This window comes from Coffea arabica, chromosome 7c, assembly GCF_036785885.1.
Source record: "Coffea arabica cultivar ET-39 chromosome 7c, Coffea Arabica ET-39 HiFi, whole genome shotgun sequence".
Classification (NCBI taxonomy): Eukaryota; Viridiplantae; Streptophyta; class Magnoliopsida; order Gentianales; family Rubiaceae; genus Coffea; species Coffea arabica.
Genome location: NC_092322.1, coordinates 17572705 through 17598049, shown reverse-complemented (window position 1 = coordinate 17598049; position 25345 = coordinate 17572705). Strand labels below are relative to the sequence as shown.

Here is a 25345-nt window from a genome sequence, read left to right as displayed (position 1 = left end):
GAGACTGCCTCCAATAGTCGACACGTGCTTGACAACCACTTTCCTCCTTGCTTGTATTCTTGCAATTTTTTTCCTCACTCTCGTTTTTCCATTTTGTCGACTAATTCTATCAGAATATTTTCTTTGTGTTGTTATGGATGTTAGTACAACTCAATAGCATAAATTTTTGTATGATACCGAAACCCAAATTTGTATCAAAAAGTTGCAAAATAGTCACATCACTCTTTTCTCTCCAAACTCAATATTCGGCCCTTCCTTTTATGGTTTATGATCTCATACAATTAGGCATGTCTATCACAAGAAAGGAGGGTTTCTAGGGTATTTGAGAAGTTCAATATTGCAGAGAGAGAGAGAGACAGAGAGAGAGAGAGAGAGCCGTACAGAATAAAAAAGAGAGACAAAGAGAAGGAGAGTGAAGAGAAGGAGAGAACTTTTAGAAAAGTGAAAACAGGACTGATCAACAAGCCCTATTCATAATCAAATATCTCTCTCATTTTTGGTCCTTATGCAAACTTTGTTTTCCCTGAACCTTCCTTGTTAACTAAGGGGAAATTTTTTATGTTGAAGGTTTGTTGAGAAGACTGCTCAAATACCTTCAAGATCAAGCAAAAATACTGCTGCTTATGAATTCTTGAGGCCAAAAATTTTGTACTTCAATAAAGAGAAAAGAGCTTTGTTGCTTTCTAGATTCGCTGCCAACCTTTTTGCATTGTGGTTTAGACCCTTAGGAGTTCATGTAACTTCTAAACATCATATTTTCCTAATATTAAGCCCCAAATTCGTGAGTTCTTTAAACATGTTTATCACTGATCTTTTGATGCATGAAATTATGATTATGATGAAACTATGACTTTGATTTTAAGCCCAGCTTTGGCAATTTCTTTTTCAATTTTAGCAAAGCCCCATATACATAGTAGGATGCTAGCCCTAAATTTTACTAATAAATAAAATTATAGGAGGGAAACATGTACCTCACCTCCCATACAATAAATACAATCTAAGGATTACTAATCCTTCATATTGCAATGCCTAATATATGGATAATTAATCCTGTCTAAGTTAACAATTGCTCAACATTGAGTAGGAAAATCTGAATCCTTTGTAAATATATGTTGACCAAACACAAGTAAAGAAGTTAAAAAATTCATTGCAGCATTGGCGGAGCCAAAAATTTTCTTTAGTGTAGGCACTTTCTAAGTTATTTTGTTTATGCTGAAATACAAATTTCAAACATTATTTTATAGATTTCTTACAATATAAAGTTCAATATATACTTATAATTTCAATTCTATAATTTAAAAGTTCAATATTTTGCATTCATTTTAATGAAGAATCAACTTTTATAAGGATAAGAGGAAAATAATATTAAAAAAAGGGTTAGCAAATTGGGTACTTGAAAATGCCAATTTTTTTTCTATATATTGGTGTATTTAGTCAGTTATTTAGATATAATTTTGAGATAATATGACAACAGCTCGATAGGTTAAATAAACCAAAATGGAGGATACATACTAAAGTTCTAGACATGTCGTATGAGTAAATTACAAGATAATAGCTCTACAGTTGATATCTGCTAACTAAATATATAACAAAATTTATAGTAAAAAGACCATGAATATACTAATGAAAAGATTATACCATTAACTAATATGGCATGAGCATAACTACTTAGCCATTTTAGTTTTCTTTTTTTTGCCTAAAGTTACCATTTGTTGTAGTTTAATTAGTTTAGTGAAAGACAAAATTAAAGATCATTTATGTTACTTGTCTTCTATTCTCTAATATCAATGAGGCAATGTATAATTTTTAAAATTAGTAGGGGCACATTATTAGAATTACTAACTTTTGTATAGAGTATATAGTAATTTTTCATGGTTTGTGGGGGTCCATGCCCCTGGACGCCCACTGTGAATCTGCCATTGCATTGTAGCACTTGCTTCATAGAAAACATGTTGAACCGAAGTGTGCACCCTTGAAGAGAATGCTAAATTTGAGCAATAAAATTATAAAGAGGTCATTTTGAAAAGACCAACATAGAAACTAATTTTAATAGCACGTATGAATCAATTTCCACTGACGCGTCATAAAATCCTCTCCAAACACATGGTTTAAAGCAAAAGCAAAATGCTTGACTTTGAGCCACTAAAACATTTGAATCCCCAAATTTCTTGTAGAAGGCAATGATGGCATTTCCACGATGATATCCTAGAGGACCACCACAAGAATGACTCTTGATGCTAGCATTTGTGTTTATAAGATTGAATTTCCCTTCCAAAGGCTTAGACCACCAAACAAATTTGAGAAAAAAATTGCAAAGGATCATAATTTTGGAATTTCATGTTTTATTAAAAAATGGCAAATAGTCTATTTGGAGTTCTTGTTTTTTGTTCATAATTGTGGGGCTTTAATTCATTAATATCCATTGGGCTTGTTTTCAAGCTTGGAACGTATTTGAAATGATGCTGGGGTTTGATTGATATAAAAATTCCATTTCAAAATATGTTCCTGGTGAGTTTGAGGCAATTATATGCTCGTAATATTTAATTATGATTATTTATGGTCTTAATTGTTTAATTGAAGCTTGTTTAACTATAATTAAAAGTTTAACTAGACATGTTGGTATTGTAGCTTTTTTTTTCATTTTTTTTTAAAAAATATGATATAGTTGGTTTAAATTGATTCTTGAAATTGTTTCACAATTAAATTTTGCTTAATTTCAGTAGTTTTAGGAATAAAATTGCCTGTTTAATTTATTTTACAAAATTTGCATTTTAGTCCCAAATTTTGGAAAATTGCACATTTGCTCCAAAAACTTTGCTAGCTTGCCAATTAGTCCCTATAGACGTTTTATTTCTTTAAATGGGATCATTTATTTTAAGTGTTAATTGTTTCTTTTAATGTTGATTTGTGGGTTGTTTTCAATCCCTAGTGAATATTGCATACATAAGTAGCATCTATTTATCTTTAATCCTTTAATTATTCATGTATATTTTTTTATTCATGTTCTAAGTTTAATTTAGTTGGAGATTCAAAGAGAAGTGCTTCGGTTGTACTGCTTTTACCCTTAAACTTCAAATTATCTGTTTTTATGTGCTTATGTGCTTTAAATGCCTTGTAAGGAATCAAGCATTATTTTATAAAAGCATTTTATTATTTCTTTTAGTTTAGATTTTATTTTATTTTTATAAGGAATCAAGCACACATGTACAATGTAAAATTTAAAATTTTTATGCTAATAATTAGATCTCTCTTTGATTAGGTTCCATGAGATGAGGAATTAGTTTAAGAAGATTATTACTAAATATGCAGTAAATCCTTTTAAAGTTGAAGCAGTGAATATGTGCGAAGCCTTTGAAATCCACTTGATTTTTATGTGTTCAGTTTCTAACAGTGATCCACATGATCTCTCTTAGCTATAACCCACTTAGGTAAAAATTATTTAAACTAGATAAGTACTAGCTTTCTACAAACCTATAAGCAGTATGAAGAGAAGATGAAGAAACCTGAGTTTTGGAACTAGGGCAAATAAGACATTGAGAGGGAGAGAGAGAGGGAGAGAGAGAGAGAGAGAGAGAGAGAGAGAGAGAGAGAGAGAGAGAGAGAGAGAGAGAGAGAGAGAGAGAGAGAGAGAGTTTCTCCTCTCTTTTGCTTAGATGGTTTTTTCTCTCTAGATTTTCTCTAAAATCTCACAAAACTTGAATTGATGTTATGTCTTACTAACTTAAACTATGAGGCTATTTATAGATAAATAAGATTTCAGTTCCTAATAGAAATCATAGAACAAATTTTCAAAAGGATTTAGTTTCCATCTTCTAATACAACGCTTAATTACACCATATGTCTCTTAAGTTTAATTTGTGTTTGTCTTACAAATTAAACTATAAGGTATTAAAACTTAAACCATTCAAGTCTCTACTTGAATTTCTTTTAACAATATATGACTTCCATGAAGAGAAACTTAGAAATATAATTCTAAGATCTAGCCATTTAGAGTTAAGATTCCTTGAGTTATACTTTAACAAGTGATTATTAAAGAAATAGCGTCTCTAATATTAAAGGTGGTACGTCTTTATAGATTATTCACTATCTTTTTGTGATTTATATTGTATTTAAAATTTAATTATTTGAGCCACTCATCTACAAGCAGAAATCAAATTGAGTCAAAGCATTGAAATTCACTTTCAAGATACTATAGTCAGCCTAAGTTTATTGATCACTTACACTCCTAACTAAATATTAATTTATTCGCACTCAAATACTTATCTATGTGACAATGTTTATACGGAGCAATGTGATGAATTTGATCATCTTATCAAGCACCTACATGCTAGTTTAAACATCCCTACATTGTAGTAGATGAGGTATACTACTTTCTTCAAAAGAAAGAGGTATAGTATGTGCTAGTTTATTTGTATTAACAATGCTCTATCTTTTTTTATACTGTGATTAGAGATATTTAAGAATAAACCTTCAATAAGTCAAATGAATCTCATCATCATAATTCTTATAATTTCATACTTAGGTTTATCTTGAGAACTTTAACATTTTAATGTAAAGCATACACATTTGAAAGGGTAAAAAACAAAAAAGCCCCTTGTGGTAAACCTAATACACAGAAAAGCCTCCTATGGTTTCAAAATATACAACACGACCCCTTATATTTTGAATTGAATTGTAAAGGTGACGGAATCCGTTAAGCTTAACGGAAATGGACGAAATGACCTAAATGCCCTGATATAATTAAGCAAAAGACAGTTCAAAAAAATCATTTGTTTTATTCTCTAAATAGAGAAAATTGAGGGTTAAAGGGTAGAATAGGTATATTTGATAAAAATTAAGTATACAATTTTTTTTTAGGTTCGAATAAGTCATTTCTGTTAAGTTTAATGGATTTCGTCACCTTTATAATTTAGTTCAAAGCATGAGGTGTCATATTGTATATTTTGAAACCATAGGGAGCTTTTCTGTATATTAGGCTTATCACAGGAAGCTTTTTTATTTTTTACCCCATTTGAAATGATAAAGATGGCATTCACCATTGCATAAATAGTAAAAGTATATAAGATATCTCTAAAAGTCAATTGCCTTTAGGACATACATGCTAACATTGTTTTTATACCTTTTCCATTTTCATTAAATTGTATTGGTTAGTCATTGAAATAGACATATCTATTTTCACCGTCTCTAATCAATTTAGATTGTATTTAGCTAGCAAATATAATAGGCTTATTCTCCTATTTTTTCCCTTTCAATTAGATTGTGGTCAGGATATGCAATAAATAGGGTTATGTGGCTTATATGTTTAAATATTTAATCACTTTCTTTAGAGTTTACTTTTAGATATTATGTTTTATGTGTTACGTACTTGATGTGATTTTTAGGTGTTTATTTACTCTAATGAAGATGATTTAGCTAAACGGCACCACAAACGTTCAAAGGGAAATAGGTATCTCATTGTTTTGGATCATGTGTGGCACATTGATGTATGGAATTTGTTGAAAAAATTGTTTCCACATGATGACAATGGAAGTAGAATTCTCTTGACCAGTCAATCTCATGATTTGATTTTGTAAATTAAACCAGATAGCATGCCTTACCATCTTTGCTCACTCACTGATAAATACAATTTGTTATACAATATGTTTTCTTGTGTTTACAAAAATGCTCTTCTATCCAATTCAATGAAGTACAAGCTCTTCTATTCAATTCCATGAAGTGCTTATTTGTCCAAATTCAATGAAATGCTCTTCTATTCAATTGATGATGTGCTTCCTCAAATGTATTTGTGTTTCCTCATTTGCTATTCAAATTAAAGAATTTTACCCGTTACCATATAACTATTGAAAAAATCTTTCCTACGTTAATCGTTTAAGTATAATCTTGTATCCTTCGACAAAAAGAGGTTATACACATCCAACTAAAGAATAGCAAGAAAAAAAAGAGTTGAGGAAAGTTTGAGAAAGTAAAAGGAAGTTTATGTTTCATTAGCCCTCTTCAACTCTAAATGAAGCTTAATTTCCAAAGCAAAAATAAATGAATACAAGAAAAAAAAAACTTATTTTGATAGTTCAAAGTTTTAACCATATTAAGATTTTGAGCAATATATGACTTATTTAAAATAGTTGAACATTCATATTTCATAAGAAAGGGTAGAGTGCAAAACACGAAGCATGATCTTGTACTACATGGTACATTGAGGTGAGCCAATGGGAAATGAGAACTAAGAAATATAGATACATGTTTGAGTTTGTGTGAAGGATGTTTAATAGGAACTCGTTAAGATATATTTTAGGTATTAGATTTCTAGAGAGGTAAGATTAATTAGGAAATGTGTATGAATGCAATGGAAGGTAATAATTATTAGTATGTGTATATGTAGGTTGGATGAAATTTAGATATATTGATGAGTACCCATTGGATACCAGTTAAAAAACAATGTTTAGGGAGAGGCTAAATTCACACCTTCGCATCCTATATCCACACGCTAAAGATCAATATGATACTAAAACCCTTTCTATTTAATGGTTTTCTTATAACCTTTTGCAATTCCAAACTTATGCTTTCATCCACTACAAGCAATTTGCTTAGCATTGCTCTTTTAACCATTTCTTGCATTACTTTTTCTTCTAAATATTTTCAACAAAATCTCATGGGTTTTGAAAAATCATGGGCTCATGGGATGTGTAATGTGTATTTTTAATTTATTTTCTCCTTTTTTATTTTCATTTTTGTTTTTCTAAATGAGAAGTGTTATTTGTACTCCCATTTTTGTTAATCTCATTCCCATTGTCATTCTAATCATATAGTTTTCATTTATTAGACCATATAATAAAATAAATGGTGAGAGTGCAAATAAAATTTTCCTTTTTCTAAATGTATAACAATCAAAATTATCATAGTAGTATTCATGTTCCTTGTAAAATTTCAATATTTCAGTATTTATGTGTAATTCCATTACAGATTTTGGTTGTTAATTAAACATTACACCAAATTTATCGATTATTGGATGCTTCTTTCGCATTTTTTAGTTTCTTTTATAAGATGCATATCTATTCTATCGAAATGATGAAATTATTTGTGTAGTGACACTTTTGGAGTACGCATGATCTCTAAATCTATAACCTAATTTGATAGGTTTCATGAATTTATTATTGTTTAAAGATACTTAATACAATACAAATTATTAACAACAACATGCATTGAATTTTAAAAAGAAATTAGGAAACTAATTGAAAGAATAGTGTTATGGCAAATTTCTTTATTCTATGAAACTATAATTTTGAAATTGTAAAAAGTTATAAGTGAAAGTCATTAAGTGACAAGGGCTTAATTGCCATATTGGTAGTTAAAGTGTGAATTTAGAACGTGAGGACGTGGATTTAGCCCATTCCACGTGTTTACGGCACTAAACAAATTGCCCTTGATCATATTAGTTTATGAATTTTTCTAGTGGGTGCTCTTAGGACACCGTTAACCTACCTAGCATTTAGTTAATTTATCATATATATATATATATATAGTAATAATTATTATTCTTTTTTATATTTATATATTTTTTTAATTTAATCTTGATTACCTTCTTTTGTATTTATTTATTTATTTTTAATTAATCTTATATTTTTAAAAATATAACACCTAAAATATATTTTAACGAATGTCTGGACACTTGTTAGAGAGACTGTCAACCTGCTTACCAAAATATTCTTCTCCACTAGCGGATTTTTTTTTTTCTGGAAAAAGAAAATCACATGCATCCATCTCGAGAATTTTACTCATTAAATTGAAGTCCGATATTGATATTATAAAATAAAAAAGTTTCTAAAACAATCAAAGAAATAAAGTCAAAACGGAGGGCGACTCGGGAGTTTGGGACATTAGAAAAAAAATGCTGTGTGGAGGTGTAAGAGCAGCAGTTAACGGTCGCACAAACATCTTATCATTTCCTCGTCTCCGCCCTTCTTCTTCTTCTCCGTTCAAATTCTTCTACTTTCCCTCCACCACCCGCCTCTACGCCGCTCAATCACAACCGTCCATCAATATGTCCGCGGGCAGTCCACCTGAGTTCATAGAACACATCGTTCTCTTCAAAGTGAAACCAGATATTGACCCTTCCAAAGCAACGGCCATGGTCAACAACCTCAGTAGTCTCGCCTCACTCGATTCCGTCCTCCACCTCACCGCCGGCCAGCTCCTCCGGTCCAGATCCTCCTCTCTCACCTTCACTCACATGCTCCACTCTCGCTACGCCTCCAAGTCCGACCTCGATGCTTACTCCGCACACCCCGACCACGTCGCCGTCGTCAACAATTACGTCAAGCCTATCGTCGATGACATTATGGCCGTCGATTGGGTCGCCAGCGGCGCCGGCGCGGTTAAAATTCCTCCCGGTTCGGCTATGAGGGTGACGTTTTTGAAATTGAAGGAGGGCTCCGGGGAGGATGAGAAAAATGAGGTTTTGGGGGTGATTGGGGGAATCAAAGAGAAGTTTCCGGGGATTGAGCAGTTGAGTTTTGGGGAGAACTTTTCTCCCGGGAGAGCGAAAGGGTTTTCAATCGCCTCTGTTGCAGTACTCAATGGGGTTAATGAATTGGAGGGATTGGATGCGGAACCGGAGGCGGCCAATAAGCAGAAGGATTTGGTTAGGGATAAGCTAGATGGTGTGGTGGTGCTGGATTACGTTGTTCCTCCGCCGCAGACGGCTAGCCTCTGATGAAGGGTACAATTCTCTGTTCAATTGTCCTGTTTCGCCAAGCTGCTTCTTTTTTTTTTGCCATTTCTCTTTTATGCTTTATTGGACTATTATTAGGGCATGAATTTTCAATGTCATTGTTGTTGTTGGTGTTTAGGATAATATTAGGCTTTGAAACTGGAATGGTGCTAATAATGAGAAGAAGATTTTGCCCAATTGGAAGTATTCTATGTTTTTGTTCTGTTAGATTTGCTTTCAAGTTACTAGTTTTATTTTCCATTTTCTTCAAGAGATTTGGTCTTGTTATTTCTTGTTTAGGTATATTTGTTCTTTGGTAATTTTTACTAGTTAATCCCATAGAAACACAGAGAGGGTTGTTATTCTTGATTGGAAAGAGAGTTTTGACATCCTCCATACTTCACCATTTCGAACAGAAGACTTTCAGATACGAGTATACAACAAGGATAGCAATTTTGCAATTTTTCATCTTGAGCCCTATCAGCCTCCTCCTCTCGGTTTGATTTCTGGCATGCAGGTCAACTGCTCTAGTACTAAAAATTGTTTTACGTGAAGTAATCGCTGTGCAACCAATGACAGCGCAACTGGCAAATTTGGAATGGGAAGTTTGGTTCAGTTTCACTCTCAACTAGTGTCCCCATAGTCCTCCCCATGGTGCCATTCTATAGAACTGGAACTACTTTTGCTCGGTTGAAGTTGGTCAGTTCACTGCTTTTTAAGAAATTTCTCTTGTGCAAGGATGATGATGAAAAGAAGAAAGTAATGCATATGGTTCAGCCAATTCTCTCACAGGCCACAGTAACTGAAGATGACCACACTACGCAAAGAAAACTGCAATACCCCTCCAAGTGATTTCTAAGCGCCAATGCTATCCTTAGCCACCTTCCCTCGTCCTCTTTATTTCTCTCACCCTGCCCTGCCCTTTTAGCATTGGCCATGTGATGTTCATCCCGTGCTTTTCTTCAGGTCCAGGCCTGCATATATCCACAAGCATGTCAAGCCTTGAAAGATTTTATCTTGTTATTTTGACTAGTGATTGTCAATTTCTTCTCAAGAATTCAACTCGCCTTAAGTATGACCAAAAGGTGACTGGCACTGGTACATGCTGCTTAATTCCATTTTGCGGACGCAGCTGAAGAACTCTGGTTTAACCGTGCAGATGATTGTTGAATTTCATGTGCTGTGCTTGAAGTGCATAGCGGTTTGACTTGTGAGTGTTGGTGGTGTGTCAGCCATTGTTCTTGCACTCAGTGTCTGTAGTTTGATGTCTGGAACTGGAGCTGTACATAATGGAGTTGTGAATGCAAACTCTGGTTTGATCTAGTTTTGCTTTCTCTTGCCATGCAAACTTAAGTGTAAGTTGAAGAAATTCCTCACCCTATGACCATCTCCAATTTTCCTTTATAGGAGGCTACTCTACTTGTCTAAATTTGTTTTCAATTTTATTGGTCATGTGAGTGAAATTCAATCACACAACTAAACGTAATAGTCTTTCATTAGTTTCTTGGACCACTGTTGGTTGATGTGTTTAATATTGATCACTTGATATATCAATATTATACATCAACAAAAAAAAGGACAAAATTTGGCAGAAGAATTTATCCCAAAATAAAAAGCAAAGGAAAAATCAAATTGCAGTTTCCAAGAGCTTTCAAGTTTGCGCTGGAAAACGTTCTGTTGCCTGTAGCCTCATCCAAAATTCTGAACGTCTAGCAGCGGCTGATGCGATGGAAGCCATAATTTGTTTTTCAGGTTTTTCTATTTGACTTTTGAGCCAATGCTTGCTCTTCACGAAAAAGCAAAACTCTTAGCCGACGACTTTTCCATCACCATTTATAATATATTATATTCCGATGACCTTTTAGAATGAGAAAGGAATATTAATGTAGTATTTTTTATGATGTGATGTATGTGAGGTAAAAAAATGATACCAATTAGCTGAACGGTGTCTCCTTGTGAGTCCCTTTTAAATTGCTTTCGAGTCGATTTTCAGATGCTTTCTGCGCCGGTCTAATTGAGTGTAAGTGTGTGTGTTTCTACCCTTGTGGAAGAAAAAAAAAGGATAAAAAAATGATTGGAATTTGTGAACTAAATTATTTTTTTTTCAAACTATCTCAATCCAAACACACTTAGTATTATTTTTTGAAATTTTTGTAAAAAAATATATTATACTAATTTGATTTATATGAGGTAAAAAATTGATTGAAAAATATCTATTTGGTTTGCTATTTTTTGAAGTTCTCGAAAAAAAATATGTACTGTAAGTTATAGTAATTTGATTTATATGAAATAAATTGATCGTTGTAGATAGTTGAAAATTGTGTTCACGAAAAATGTAAAAATTTTTCTACTGGAAACAACAATCCAAATGGACCAGGGACCTAACTTATTCTCCAAGATCATTAATTAGTAAAATAATGAAGATATGAAAGGTACTGGTAGCCTAATTTGACAAGGAAGAAGAAAATCCTTGTGACCACTGGCTCAATAGCAACTATCCTTGACTTAAATTTCAAACAGAAGTTTCAGAAAGGCACCAGTATAAATATCGAACTAGAAGTATTTAGGAACCATAAAGCATTCAATAGAACCAAAAACCAAGTAGCTGAAAATCTTCAAGTTAATGGAAGATCTGAAAATCCTGTCCCTAAAAATCACTGCTCTACTTCTGGTAAGCTACTTCTTTCTGAAAGTTTTTTACTCCATTTGGTGGAAGCCAAAATGGCTTGAAAGGCGCTTAAAACAGCAAGGAATTAGAGGCAACCCCTACAAACTTCTGATTGGAGACATGAAAGACTTCATGAAGCAAATCACTGAAGCATGGTCTAAACCAATGAGCCTTTCTCATCAGATTGCACCGCGTGTCGATCCCTTCACTCTCAACACAGCTCAAAAATATGGTAAGTTACAAGACTCACGATGAATCGTATCATTGCAAATTGTAGTTTCCTGAGATGTGTTTCACATGCAAACAGGAAAAGTATCACTATGCTGGGCAGGGACAACTCCCAGGTTGAACATTATGGATCCTGATATAATAAAAGAAGTGCTAGCTAACAAGCAAGGTCACTTTGGTATAACACCGCTGGCGTTGAACCCTCTTATACTCATTCTGACAGAAGGATTGACACTTTTAGAGGGTGAAACATGGGCTACTCACAGGAGGATAATGACTCCCGCATTCAACTCGGAGAAACTAAAGGTAATTTTCCAGCCCTCCTTGTCTCCACCAGGTATCGTTTTTTAGATGGTACTAAGAAGCCTAAGATGAATGAATAACAGTATGGATTCTCAAACTGTTTTTGTCCCACTGCTGTGTGTCAAAATAGGGAATGGTATCAATATTTGCAGAGAGTTGTGTCTTGCTGGTAGAAAAGTGGAAGAAATCAATTGCTCTTGGTGGAACCTGCGAAATAGATGTCTGGCCCGAATTTCAGGATCTGACCGGAGATATTATTTCTCGGACAGCATTTGGAAGCAACTTCGACGAAGGAAATCAAATCCTAAAGCTTCAGAGAGAGCTGCAAGGTTTGGTTGTTGAAGCCATGCAGAGCTTGTACATTCCTGGTCTCAGGTACAATACCATTCACATATGGCTTGGTCTTTTCAGTCTCTGTCATCAGGCATTGCAAGAATACCTAATGGCCTCGTTATGAGAGAATTCTGAGTTGTATGATATCCTTACCATATTAATGAACAGATTCATTCCAACAAGAAAGAACCGGAGAAGAAAAAGTTTGGACAAAAACATTACTTCAATGCTCAGGTCTTTGATTGAGAGAAAGGAAACCCTGATGAGAACTGGACAAACAAATACAGATGATCTACTTGGCCTACTCTTGCAGTCTAATGATGAAAACAGCCTACAATCTAGTCCACAGAACAAAAATGGTAACAAGATGACCATCAAAGAAATAATAGAGGAATGCAAGCAGTTCTACATAGCTGGTCAAGAGACAACCTCAAGCTTGTTAACATGGACGATGATCATCCTGGCAATGCATCCAGAGTGGCAAGAGCAAGCAAGGGAAGAAGTTCTGGCATTGTGTGGGAAACAGCATCCTGATGCCAAAACCATAAGCCAACTTAAAACTGTGAGTACTGCTCTTTACTTCTTTCAGACATAGTTGTTACCTTTTATTGAAGTTCCAATTCATTTAATATTGAAAAATCGCTAAGATACTTTAAAACTACATGTTCCTTAAACATCCATTGGAATGAGAGTTGTAAATCACTAAGATATTTCCATCGAACATCCTCTGCGCTGATTATAACTTTGTTATATGCGGCAGAGTTAACTTCCAAAATGGCCTTGATGCAATGATCGGATGAAGGTCATATTGTAATACCTTTTCAAAGAAAAGCAGTGGTAATTGATACAGATAGGCTTTTAATGTGTTTTCTTTTCAAACACCAACTAGAGCAGAATATTCAATGGAAATAATACAAAGAACAAGCTTACAATTCCTTTTAATAGAAAATGCTTCATGTTCAATCCATTCCCCCATAGTTATTTTTCTTCCTTGCTTCTTCCTACATCTTGGAAGTGGAGACATGAACTGTTTATTTGAGTTGTAGAATTTTTTCAGAGACTTCTATTAAATATTTACTGATCTACTTGTTTTCTATAGTCAAATATTATCTTATGACATTTGGTGCAAACGATTGGGAATGTTTACAGGTAACCATGATTCTTCATGAAGTTCTCAGATTATATCCACCAGCTATCGCTCTGTATAAACATACATACCAGGAAACAAAGATAGGAAATCTCTCTCTTCCAGCAGGAGTAGATCTTACACTGCCCTTATTACTCATCCATCATGACCCTGAGCTATGGGGCAGTGATGCGGAGGAATTTAAACCTGAAAGGTTCTCAGAAGGATTGTCCAAGGCTTCGAAAAATCAACTAGCATTCTTCCCTTTTGGGTGGGGTCCCAAAACCTGCATTGGCCAAAATTTTGCACTGATGGAAGCAAAGATTGCATTATCCATCATACTACAAAATTTCTCATTCGAGCTCTCACCATCCTACACGCATGCCCCCAACACTGTTATGACTCTTCAACCACAACATGGAGCTCCCATCATATTAAAGGAAATTTAGATCACGACTCAGGACATTGAAGATGTAAGATGTTCTCAAGACCTACTAAACAATAAGAACTGTCATGCCATGATTTATATCACTGGAGAAACATTTCTCAACAAAACCGTGTACTCATATTTTTATGGTCAGAATTTTTGTACCTGCAGAATCTCATGATTTCAGTATGGCTGGTCTCTCGATCATTTTACTCTTAGCCTACGAATAAGTAGAAAAATCCTTCCCAAAAAAGACTAACATTTGGAACATTTCTTTCTCTAGGATCTGAAACTATTTCAAAAACCACAACAAATGAAGCAAACAAGCCTTCTATCAATATCAGAGTTGAAAACAAATAGTATATACCTTTCTCTTTGATGTAAAGAATTTTTGGCAAGGTACACTAAGCCCAATACACACCATACTTGGGGACTCATGCTTTTAGTTGTCTTTTCCAAAGTATTCCCATAAATATGATAGGGAAATAGCAATTAAGATCAAATTTCCTGAATTAACTTCCATTGCTGCCTTGTATACAAGAATAATGAGAAGGTCCAATATGTTATGGTTATGAGAAGGTCCAATAATGAGTTGGCACATATATCTACACTAAGAGCATCCACAATGCTATTACACTTTGTGGAGTGTAATCCACATGCCACGTCAGCATTCCACTTTCTCCTCTTTTATTACACTTTCACTCACAATGGATTACACTCCACAAGGTGTAATAGCATGGGTCCACAATTAATTAAATATTTATTTTAATAATGCATAACTCATATCCCATAAATAAATAAAGTAATTTTTAAAACTAATTTTGTTATTTTTAAAAAATAAAGTACTAACTTTCGTTAAATTTTGTACATTTTGAATTTTTTATTTTCTAAAAATGATATTATTAAATGAGTGAGAGAGTAGAAGTGTGTGAGAGAATAAAAGAAATAATAGAGTAGAATATTGGGATATGTTTTAGCAAAAAGTGTTGTGTGTTTATATAGAATTCTAAAAATAGTGCCGTTGGATATAACCGTTGAAAATGTTAAATGTGCTTTGTGCTGAAATTTTACCGTTACCATGATGCGTGTAATCTCCATGACACGGCTCCAATGGGGAGCCGTGTCATGGAGCGGTGTAATGGCTCCCCATTACACCCGCGTTGTGGCTGCCAGACATCAAGTACATCCTAGCATTTTTATCCAACACGTTCACCATAAGAACAATCTGGGCAAAAAGAAATACAAAATAATGAAACAAAACAATTCGTGATTATTCATTTTATTGTGTGAAAATAATTCTGAATCTTGTTTGTTTGTTTTACATCATAAATGCATGTTCCCTCATCAATAAATTCAATTTAAAGGATAAAATAAATTGCTCTGCAAAAGAACATGGTTTAACAAGTGAATCTACTACAAGTCAGCCATTCCATCTAACATGGAGTCCATATTTGGGGTTATCAAGACACGCTTGTCAAGTTCCCCCAGAGTGCAACAATGCCTTTCTTCAATGTTAACGGCAACAACATCTTGTGCAAATGCACAATCCAAACCTAACGAAACCTGCATAAATCATCGAAATATCATACATATTATAATTGTTTCTTCTCTGCGTATGTTATTTACGGCAGAAAAACCATTTCCAGTTCTTAACATAAAAGAAATAGCCCTTTTCTTTTTCTTTTTCTGGACTCGGAGAGGTTAAGGATGATGAAAAAGCAATTTTATGAGTTGCATACGCAAATTCCAAGTTATAGCCATGAAACATGGCTGCTTACATCACAAAGGTTATCATCAAGCTTCAGCTTGACAGCACCACTCCTGTAAAATAAAATTTTACCCATAAATCCTGCTGGCAACTCATCCAAACTACAGGCGTTCTGCGAGAGTTCTCCACTCTTTGTTGGCTTAGAACCGTCTGCCATCTCACTGCCTGCTGTATTAGGTAATTGCTTAATCATAGGCATGCTTGCAGGTAATTGAAGGAACAACATAGTTCACTCCATGTTGCCTTCCTGCAAAGTAGTCCATTTTCATTATGCCCATGATTCTAATAGTAGCAACATTTTAATTTTTGTATAGCATTACCAACCATTAGACCAAGCTCTACAGCAGCATTTGTCGAACATTCATCACAGTTCAAGCTTTCTTTCTGAGGCATCCCCAAATTCCTCTTGATCGAGATGTTCTGCATGTCAGAGGAGCAAGACAATGCATAAAAGTACTAGAAAGGTTGGTAATCCCCATTTATGGAAGAGGAAGAAAGCACATAAATCCACCTCAGTGCTCATGAGATGTTATCATTACCTAAACAACAGCAGACCAAAAACTTGTTGGGCGGAGTGGCCCATGCTCTTACAATTTTAAGCAATTTTCTAAGGTTAAAGCACTCTCATTAGGTTACTCCTTCAAAGTCAAAAGGCATTGTACCCAAAATGATTACCTGGATCTCCCGAGTACGGTCTCCTTAAAGGAAGCGTTACAGGATAATTAGTATAATAATCCTGAAATAACACAAGCAGACAAAGACAACTCAAGAAAAGATTATGATAGACAATATCAAAATTTCAGCGTGGATAATCAGTCTTAGAACATGAATGATAAAAAGAAAAAACTGCATCAGCTGCCACCTACCCATGGTTCTTAGTTTTCTTTCTCCACTCTATGCATATCACCTCCACCTGCAGAAATGCGGATTGAAGTGAGATTCAGCACAAAGCATCATTATAGCAGCATATTCGCACTTAGTAAAATACTTGCCATTAGGATACGAACTATGGTGTGTGCTTACACCCTTGGGAGCACCATATGACCTTATTGAAGATGATGAGTCTCCATAGCCAAATGCGACCTGTGCCAATCCAAATTCAAAAAGGAAAAAGGATTTAAGCAATGTTGGTTTAAGAACTCAAACGTATATAATCTCTTGACAAAGGATGCACCAATACAGAAATAGTTAATCTATGCCAGAGTAGGCCTTGCAGACTACGTTTACAGGTATGCAATCAGTCTGAACTTCAAACCAGAGCCAATGAAGTGATAGCAGAATAGTCGTCGGATAGGATGTCTAACATTTTCTTCATTAAGTGTACTATCTCAGGCTATGTACTAGTGCTTTTCAAATGCAAGGGACACAAGGAAGTGCCAGAGAAACTTAATTGAGGTAACAACCTTTTAATACATTTCTCCGCACAATTCCAACTCCTAAAATACCACAAGGATAGTACGAATATCATGCATCCAGTAAATTATGCTACATTACATAAATATCCTGCAAATCAATGAAATGCAAATAAATCATCAAAACCACGATGAACATAATCAATAGACACTAATGAAAGAAGCAACTTTCTCCATTTGGGTTTTCACATCAAAAACATATGCCGGCTTACCAACGTCTCACTTCAACACTTAAAAATGCTAAAAGAACAGCTTACGTACCTTTTCTTTCAACTTTAGGCTTTACGTTGACAGAAGCTTCCCACATATAACAAGGCAATCATTTTTGAGTGGGGGGCAAAAGTAATTCTAAAATTTTTTACCTATTTTTTTTTTAAATTTTTAAAGAAAAAATATATTCACCAACAAATACAAATTATGCATATATTTCATGAAAAACATCAAAAGACAAACTCAAAATTATTAATGTAATAATAATTTTATTTCAAAAGCAAACTAAACCATTTACAATTGCTCACAATGAGTTTTCATATTTTGATAACAGTTTACAACCTTTTCATTTTGAATTTCACGAAGTATATTTTTCTTAACATAAGTAACTAAACAATTATTCATCCAAGTGTATTTCATTTTATTTTGTAATCGATTCTTCATTATATTCATTATTGAAAAAATCCTTACTACGGTAACTGTAACAACGGGTAAAATCAAAAACAACTTTAAAAGCATATAAACTAATAGATACACAAAACTCCAGGGGGCACAATTAAAATTATCACAAATATTTTTATAGGTACCATAGAATAATCTTTGTTGGTGCTTTTCATTCAAACTTTGGACAATTCAGGATAGAAGGGCTACTTATATACCTTCCCAGGTGCATTGGTGGTTGTGGTTGCTAAAGAGTCTGGATCCATGACAAAATCAAGAATCAGATGATCAAAAAAACATAGCAAGGTCAGTAGGAGCAAGTTATTGATTAGGAGCAGTCACTTTATTGCTGATCAACTCTTTTAGGAGCAAGTTATTGGTTGTGGAAAAAAAAAAACTCATTTATGTAATGTTGGAGTTCCGATCAGTGTTGTTAGACCCGGACCGGACTTGTCCAATTATAAACCAACCGTCTATCCGAATCAGTTTGTAGCATAAAATCGTTTTAATTAAAAATCAGTCAAAACTGGGGTAAAAAGAAAGTGTAAGCATTAACTATGAGACCATATGAGAGCAGAGAAAGGTTTGACAAGAAACCATCTATTAGCTTCTCCGGAGATTCGTTAAACTTGATTCAACTTTCTCAGGTTAAGCTTTTTCTCTCTCGGATACCATATTTTACATTGGATTCCATTCTCAAGCAGATTTTTTTCAAGATTCTCTAGCAACTAGCCTTTGATGGCTAATCAGGCTGTCCTCCAGCCCCAGGTTGGAGGACATCCTCTTCTTTCTCCCACATTCCAAAAGAAATCATTTTCTGAACTTTTTTGTAATTCCGCTTCTCAACCAGCTTTGAATGTCAAGGCAGTATCTTCAACTCATAGGGGAGAACCTGCTATTATTTTTTCTCAATCTGATTTGATCACGCTTGCTGCCCCCTACAAATTTGCTTTGGTCGGTAAATTTTCTAAGGGACGTCCTTCTATGGAGGATCTCAGGAAATTCTTTCTATCACTTGATCTTAAAGAGGCTGCTAAGGTGGGCTTGTTAGATTCCAGACATGTGGTAATTACCCTGGGAAATGAAGTCGACTTCCATCGGATTTGGGCTAGAGGTATATGGTATGTATATGGTTCTCCAATGCGTGTCTTTAAATGGTCTCCTGCATTTCATGTGGACAAGGAGCCTTCTGTGGTTCCTGTTTGGTTTAAATTACCAAAATTGCCGTTGCATTACTTTAACAAAGAATGCTTATTCTAAATTGTGAGTGTATTGGTGAGCCCATTGTTTGTTGATGCTGCAACCATGGCAGCTTCAAGGCCAAGCATTGCTAGGGTCTGTGTTGAAATAGATTTGTTAAAACAGCTTACTCACAGGGTGTGGATTGGTAATGGTGATCATGAAGGTTTCTGGCAAGCTTTAATTCCGGAAAATATGCCTAAGTATTGTTCTCATTGCTTTAGACAAGGACATACCCAGGATTATTGTCATGTGCTTCATCCGCATCTCAAATCTGAGAGGCCGTTAATTTCCAAGAAAAATGAAGGCAATTTGGCCTTTCAACCTGCGTCTTCATCTGTTCTGGGCTCTGTTGGTAAGGGTGAACAACCTGGACAAGGAGTGGAAAATAACATCATTAATAAGGTGGATGACTCTAAGAAGGATAAGGTGGATGTTGTGGATAAGGAAGGCATTTCGGCAGGTACCAGAGTTACGACTCTTGATGAAGAATGTTCTGCTGATGGAGACTGCCCTAAAATTTGTATTGACTTATCTAAAGAACTTGCTACTGGTGCATGTTCTGATAATCAGCCAATGGTGCCTCAGCACGCACTTGAAGAGGTGGGAGACAAGTTTCCAGATAAGCAAACAGAATATTTGGAATTTCTGGCTAGTACAGATAATGTTGAGCAGCCCTGTCCTGTAGATGATCCGAAGCAGAGTTTTGAGCAGCAAGTTTTTGTCCCAACTCGCATAGATGAGGGACAGATCAGTGTTTCGAAGGGGGAAGAAGAGGTGGATGAAGATATACCTGCTCAAGGTCAATGATAAGATCCAGCATAAGGAAAGTTTTCATGTGGTATCGCAAGGCAAGCAGAAAGGAGTTCGGGTTCAATTTAAATCTGATCGTTCATTGCGATCCAAAGCTAAGGCTTCTTCGAATTCTTTTTCTGCTTTGTCTCAATGATTAATTTTCTATTTTGGAATATAAGGGGTGTGTCGCGCGCCCCAAATTTTCGTAGACTGAAGTATTTGGTACACCACCACTCCATTCAATTGGTTGCTATTTGCGAACCAAAAATTCAAGCTGCAAAGATCCATTCAATTAGGATGAGACTTAATATGGATCATGCCGTCTTTAATATTGAAGGTGACATTTGGGTTTTTTACAATTCTTCTATTAGCTGTAGTCTAGTTGGTGAATCTTGTCAGCATTTGTCATTACAAATTAGTTCCGCATTATTTGAGTTGCCTATCATCTTCTCATTTGTTCATGCCAAGTGCACGGCCCTTGAACGAGTACAATTATGGAATAGCCTTATTGTCGACAAATTGAAGCAATCTGCTTGGTTTATTGTGGGTGATATTAATGTTATTGTCTCGGCGGAGGAAAAAAGGGGTGGGATGCCGTTTAGACCAGAGGAGGGCTGGGATTTTTTGGATTTCATGTCTCAGGCTGGGATTTTTGATGTGTGGTACTCGGGGTCAAGCTTTACGTGGTGCAATAATAGACATGGCAGGGCCCGTATATAGAAGATATTAGACAGGTTGCTTATGAATCAGAGTGCGTCAAGCTTGGGGTTGAAATTTAGCGTTCAACATTTGTGTAGAGACCCCTCGGATCACGCTCCATTGCTATTATCGGCTGTAACAAATTTGGACGATAAGCCTAATCCATTTCGTTTTATGAATTTTTGGACGTCTAAGCCTGAGTTGTTAGACGTTATTAAATGCCAATGGAACGGGAGATTTTCAGGCCCACCATTAAATGTCTTTGCACAAAAGCTTCGGAAAGTAAAGGCAGCGTTACGAATTTGGTCCGGCAACGTGTTTGGTGATATCTTTGAATCTGTGAAGGTGGCGGAACAACGTGCTTTTAAAGCTGAGTTGAGTTATGATGATGACCCATCTGAAGCCAATTTAGTTGAGTTACATGAAGCACAAGCCTAGCTAAGGCGTTCTCATGGAGTTGAGCATATGTTCTGGCAACAGAAAGCTAGGCTTAAGTGGTTAAAGGATGGGGATGAAATTCTAAATATTTTCATTCTGTGGTAGCCGAACGCCGGAGTAAATCTGTAATCCATCGCATCAAGTCAACTAGTGGAAAATGGTTAGAAAAAACTTCTGATATTGAAGGGGAGGCAGAAATTTTTTTTAGAAGCTTGTTCAGGTCTGAGTCCTATGTTGAATCCTTTGATATTCTTGATGTTATCCCTAAATTAATTACTGCTCAAGATAATGAGAATTTGGAGGAGATTCCATCCATGGAAGAACTTAAGTCAGTGGTTTTTGCTACGGATGGTGAGAGTGCTGCTGGCCCGGACGGCTTTTCTGGTAAGTTTTTTACTTGTGCGTGGGATATCGTGGCGGAGGATTTATATGCGGCAGTGGTTAGTTTTTTTTGTGGTGAGGTGCTGCCACGGAGTATTTCTTCAACCTCAATTGTGTTGCTTCCGAAGGTAAATTCTCCTCAAGATTTTTCACAATTCCGTCCGATAAGTTTGTGTAACTTTATAAATAAGGTGGTCTCGAAGATCTTATCTGATAGATTGGCTCGGGTTCTCCCTAAGATTATTTTGCCACAGCAAAGTTGTTTTGTGAAGGAAGGCAAATCTCAGATAATTTCTTGCTAGCTCAAGAGCTAATTTTTGGAATTCGGCAATCTAATCATGGGGGAAATGTAGTTTTAAAGTTGGATATGGCCAAGGCTTATGATAAAGTATCTTGGCTCTTTTTATTGCAAGTTCTACGACGGTTTGGTTTTGGTGAGCAATGGATTGATATGATTTGGTGGTTAATCTCCAATATTTGGTTTTCAATTCTTATAAATGGCTCCCCCTGTGGTTTTTTTCAGTCAACTCGGGGTCTGCGTCTTGGAGATCCCATCTCGCCGGCTCTTTTTGTTATAGGGGATAAAGTATTATCTAGGATGCTGAATTCGTTGAGTGGTCAGTCAGGTTTCCTTCTTTTTAAGGTTCCTCCTAGATGCCCTATAGTCACGCATTTAGCTCACGCAGATGACGTGATTATTTTTTGTAGTGGAATTAAGAGTACTATGCAGAAAGTTATAAGGGTATTGGAGGACTATTGTAGTGTCTCTGGGCAGCAGCTTAACCGTCAAAAAAGTTGCTTTATTGATCACGATGCTTTGAGTGTATCTCGTAAACGTGTTATTTCACAAATCTCTGGTTTTCATGCCAAGTCATTCCCGATTAAATATCTGGGCTGTACTCTTTATTCTGGGAGAAAGAAAAGTAGTTATTTCTCAGATATCTATACCTTGATTGCAAAGAGAATTTTCTCTTGGAAGGAGAAGCTTCTTTCGCCTGGAGGGAGGTTGGTGTTACTCAAAAGTGTTTTGTCTTCTATGCCGATTCATATCCTTGCTGTATCGTCTCCTCCAAAGGGTGTTCTAAATATCCTTGAGAAAGCTTTTGCGAATTTTTTGTGGGGAAGAGATTAGAGGGGCTATCGATATCATTGGATTAGATGGGAGTTGTTATGTAAGCCATATGCGGAAGGGGGGGTGGGAGTGAGGGCTTTATCTGATGTGTTTGACTCTTTTTCGTTGAAGTTATGGTGCTCTTTAAGACAACGTAGATCTCTTTGGGCAGAATTTATGCACTCTAAATACTTATATAATTTGCATTCTTGTGAAGCGGAGTTTCAAACTTTGCAATTGTGCACTTGGAAGAGATTAGTCAGGTGTCAGTCTTTGGCAGATCCTCATATTCAGTGGGTGTTGCAGAATGGCTTGGTGGACTTTTGGCATGAGAATTGGATGGGCAAAGGTCCTTGTGTCAGCGGGTTGAGGTCTTTGGCAATCACAAAGTGGCAGATTTTGTTTTTAATAGTCATTGGAACGCTCAAATGCTTCGTCAATGGCTTCCGAAAAATATTGTCTCTATGATTATGCAAATATCACCTCCTGATGTTCATTCTAATCAGCCTGATAGGATGGTGTGGGATTCACATATTTCAGGTTTCTTCACCATTTCTTCTGCGTATAATCTGGTCCGAAAGGTTTCCAACACTTCAATTTTCTCAACTAATATTTGGTTGCAAGCTCTACCAGCAAAAATCTCTTTTTTTATGATGAGGATGTTGTCTAGTCGACTGCCTGTGATGGAGGAGTTACAACGTTTGGATGTGTGCGGACCATCAAGATGTTTTTGTTGTGAAAATTCTGGTTTGGATTCGATTGATCATGTTTTGTGTGTTGGTGAAATCCCTCAACAGGTTTGGGTCTCGTTTCAAGTCGAGGTTGGTGCGTTTGCCACTCCTTCAACAATAAAACATGCATTTATTCAATGGCGGTTGCGGCCTGCTAAGAACAAGTTAGTTAGACTTCTTTATCAGGTGTTGCCATCGCTGATTTGCTGGCATCTTTGGAAAGCAAGAAATATAGCATTGTGCAAAGGGAAGGTGCTGAACGCCATGCAAGTGCATAGGTTTGTTTTTTTGGATCTCTGTGATATTTTCCAGTTGCACTATAAGGACATGGAAGTTGGGAGATACTCGTGGCCAAGATTTTATGCTTCACTGGTTCGATGGAAGAAACCGACTAAGGTCATCTTAGTTAGATGGATTCTTCCTATTTTGAACATTTTTTAAATTGAACACTGATGGCTGCTCTTTTGGGGAATCCGGGAAGGAGTGGAGGTGGGGGGTGTTGAGAGATAGTGCGGGAATATTTTTGTTAGGCTTTACGTGTTACTGGGGAGAAACATCTAGCTTACATTCAGAATTGAAGGCTTTGTTATTTGGAGTTCAGATGTGTGTTTTCAGAGGTTTCAGTTGCTTGCACTTGGAATCTGATTCTTGGTTTTAGTCCAAATGGTTAAGGGGGTTAGTAGATGCCCATGGGGTTTGCAACGAGAGTTGGGGAGTTGCTAGTTTTTCGACAATTTTTTCATTCCGTCACCCATTGTTATCGTCAAGCAAATGTTCCTGCAGACCGGTTATCCAAGATTGGGACGGAGTTAGGTTCTAATATTGTTTATGATTCGTTTTCGCAATGCCAAGGTTGGTCCGCGGGGACATCAAATTGGATAAATTAGGTTACCCTAATCTGCGCCTGTTGAGTTAGGAGGCATTCATATTCCTTTAGCTGTGGGACTTTGGTCATGTTCCCTACGAGGTTTTTTTGCCAAATAACGGCAATACCAGAGTGAGATCTTGGCTATGCAGGCGGTGATGCTGATTTTTCGGAGTTATTGTTGGAATCCAATCTCAATGAGATCAAACTACAGAATTATAGCATTGAGCATTCATGACATTTATGCTGAGTGTAAATTGTTCAATTGGGCAGGGCAGAACAAAAGCTTAACTTTGGTCATCTGGACAATAACTGAGTGGCAAGACCATGCAAGATACGGATTTCTACACGAAATGATATCTGCGGAGACGGATACCGTGCAAAAGAAAGAAATTCAGCTAGAACAGGATAATGCTTGTTTCAAAACTAAGATAGCAGAAAATGAAAGGCTTCAGCAACTAAGTATTCTGTCACCTGGGAAACAATACAACAGAAAACAACAAAATGCAGACTTACCTGGCTATGAATTTGCTTTAACTCAACATGATAGAGGGTGTGAATTATTGTGCAAAGTTGCACAACTTTCATGGCTTCTGTTGATATGAACGCACAACTTTCATGGCTTCTGTTGATATGAACCTGTCCTTAAAATCCATGGATGGATTGTGTACTCAGCAACCTGATTTGCTTGCTCTGTTTTCTTCAAATTCATGTATGAAATAAAAAAAATTATTTCTTGTTTAAAAAAAAAAAATCAATCAAAATTGGCCAAACTAGTGACTCGATTAGATTGGATGATCCAGTTCTCTAATTTTTTTTTGTTTTTCACAAACATAATTTGAATTACCTAAATTGTAACATTTTCATTTATTAATAGAAGTGAAAAACGCTACCTACTTAGTGTAAATACCAAAATCACTTGTTTTCCTGAACGATCTCTAAATCAAGATGCTTTCATCCCTATTATCTTATCAATTTAGTATCAGTGATTCTAACTTGCATTAATTTATTTTAATTTAGTTCTTCAAGTAGTTTTGAAAAATGGACATATTTTAGCCATGAATTTACATTTTTATATATAATTATTAGGTTTATATTGGATTACAAGTCTAATATTTTTGAAACATTTTGTATGATTGACCGAATATAACCAAGAACTTAATTTCAATATTTCAAAAACTTATAAAAATATAAAATAATTATGATACCATGCTAATGTCAGCGGGATTTTGAGAACGGTTCAACCGATCCAACCAGTTGACCCTTGACACAGTAGTATAGCTAAGTCGCTATCTAGTCTAAGTTTAACAACATTGGTTCCAGTTTCATTTACTTTTGCTTTGTTATTTGTTTTTTGGGATTGCCAAGAAACCTTTCATCAATTTCATGGGGCCAAACCTAATAAGTTGGTATTAGAGATTCGGGGTCTGGATTCTTGATGACAATAAGAAACTATCAATATC

At 35.6% G+C, this 25345-nt stretch overlaps 2 protein-coding genes and 1 pseudogene across 3 annotated transcripts; 2 read left to right on the top strand and 1 right to left on the bottom strand.

The window, feature by feature from the left end:
- The first annotated feature begins 7832 nt into the window (after positions 1 to 7832).
- On the top strand, positions 7833 to 10030 carry LOC113699996 (stress-response A/B barrel domain-containing protein UP3-like). 2 transcript variants are annotated; one of them, XM_072058350.1, is made up of 2 exons: positions 7833 to 8716; positions 9674 to 10030. In XM_072058350.1, exon 1 carries the CDS (start codon positions 7886 to 7888, stop codon positions 8708 to 8710), a length of 825 nt encoding a protein of 274 aa, XP_071914451.1. In that variant the 5' UTR covers positions 7833 to 7885; the 3' UTR covers positions 8711 to 8716; positions 9674 to 10030. The 2 variants fall into 2 exon arrangements, with proteins under 2 accessions (XP_071914451.1, XP_027076187.1); XM_027220386.2 differs by having other exon boundaries at positions 9124 to 10030.
- Positions 10031 to 10173: 143 nt separating this feature from the next.
- On the top strand, positions 10174 to 13981 carry LOC113698665 (cytochrome P450 CYP72A616). The gene is made up of 5 exons (XM_027218554.2): positions 10174 to 11607; positions 11683 to 11909; positions 12037 to 12281; positions 12408 to 12801; positions 13389 to 13981. Exons 1-5 carry the CDS (start codon positions 11331 to 11333, stop codon positions 13812 to 13814), a joined length of 1569 nt encoding a protein of 522 aa, XP_027074355.1. The 5' UTR covers positions 10174 to 11330; the 3' UTR covers positions 13815 to 13981.
- Positions 13982 to 15205: 1224 nt separating this feature from the next.
- LOC113699673 (uncharacterized) lies at positions 15206 to 17889 on the bottom strand (annotated as a pseudogene).
- Between the last annotated feature and the right edge of the window lie 7456 nt (positions 17890 to 25345).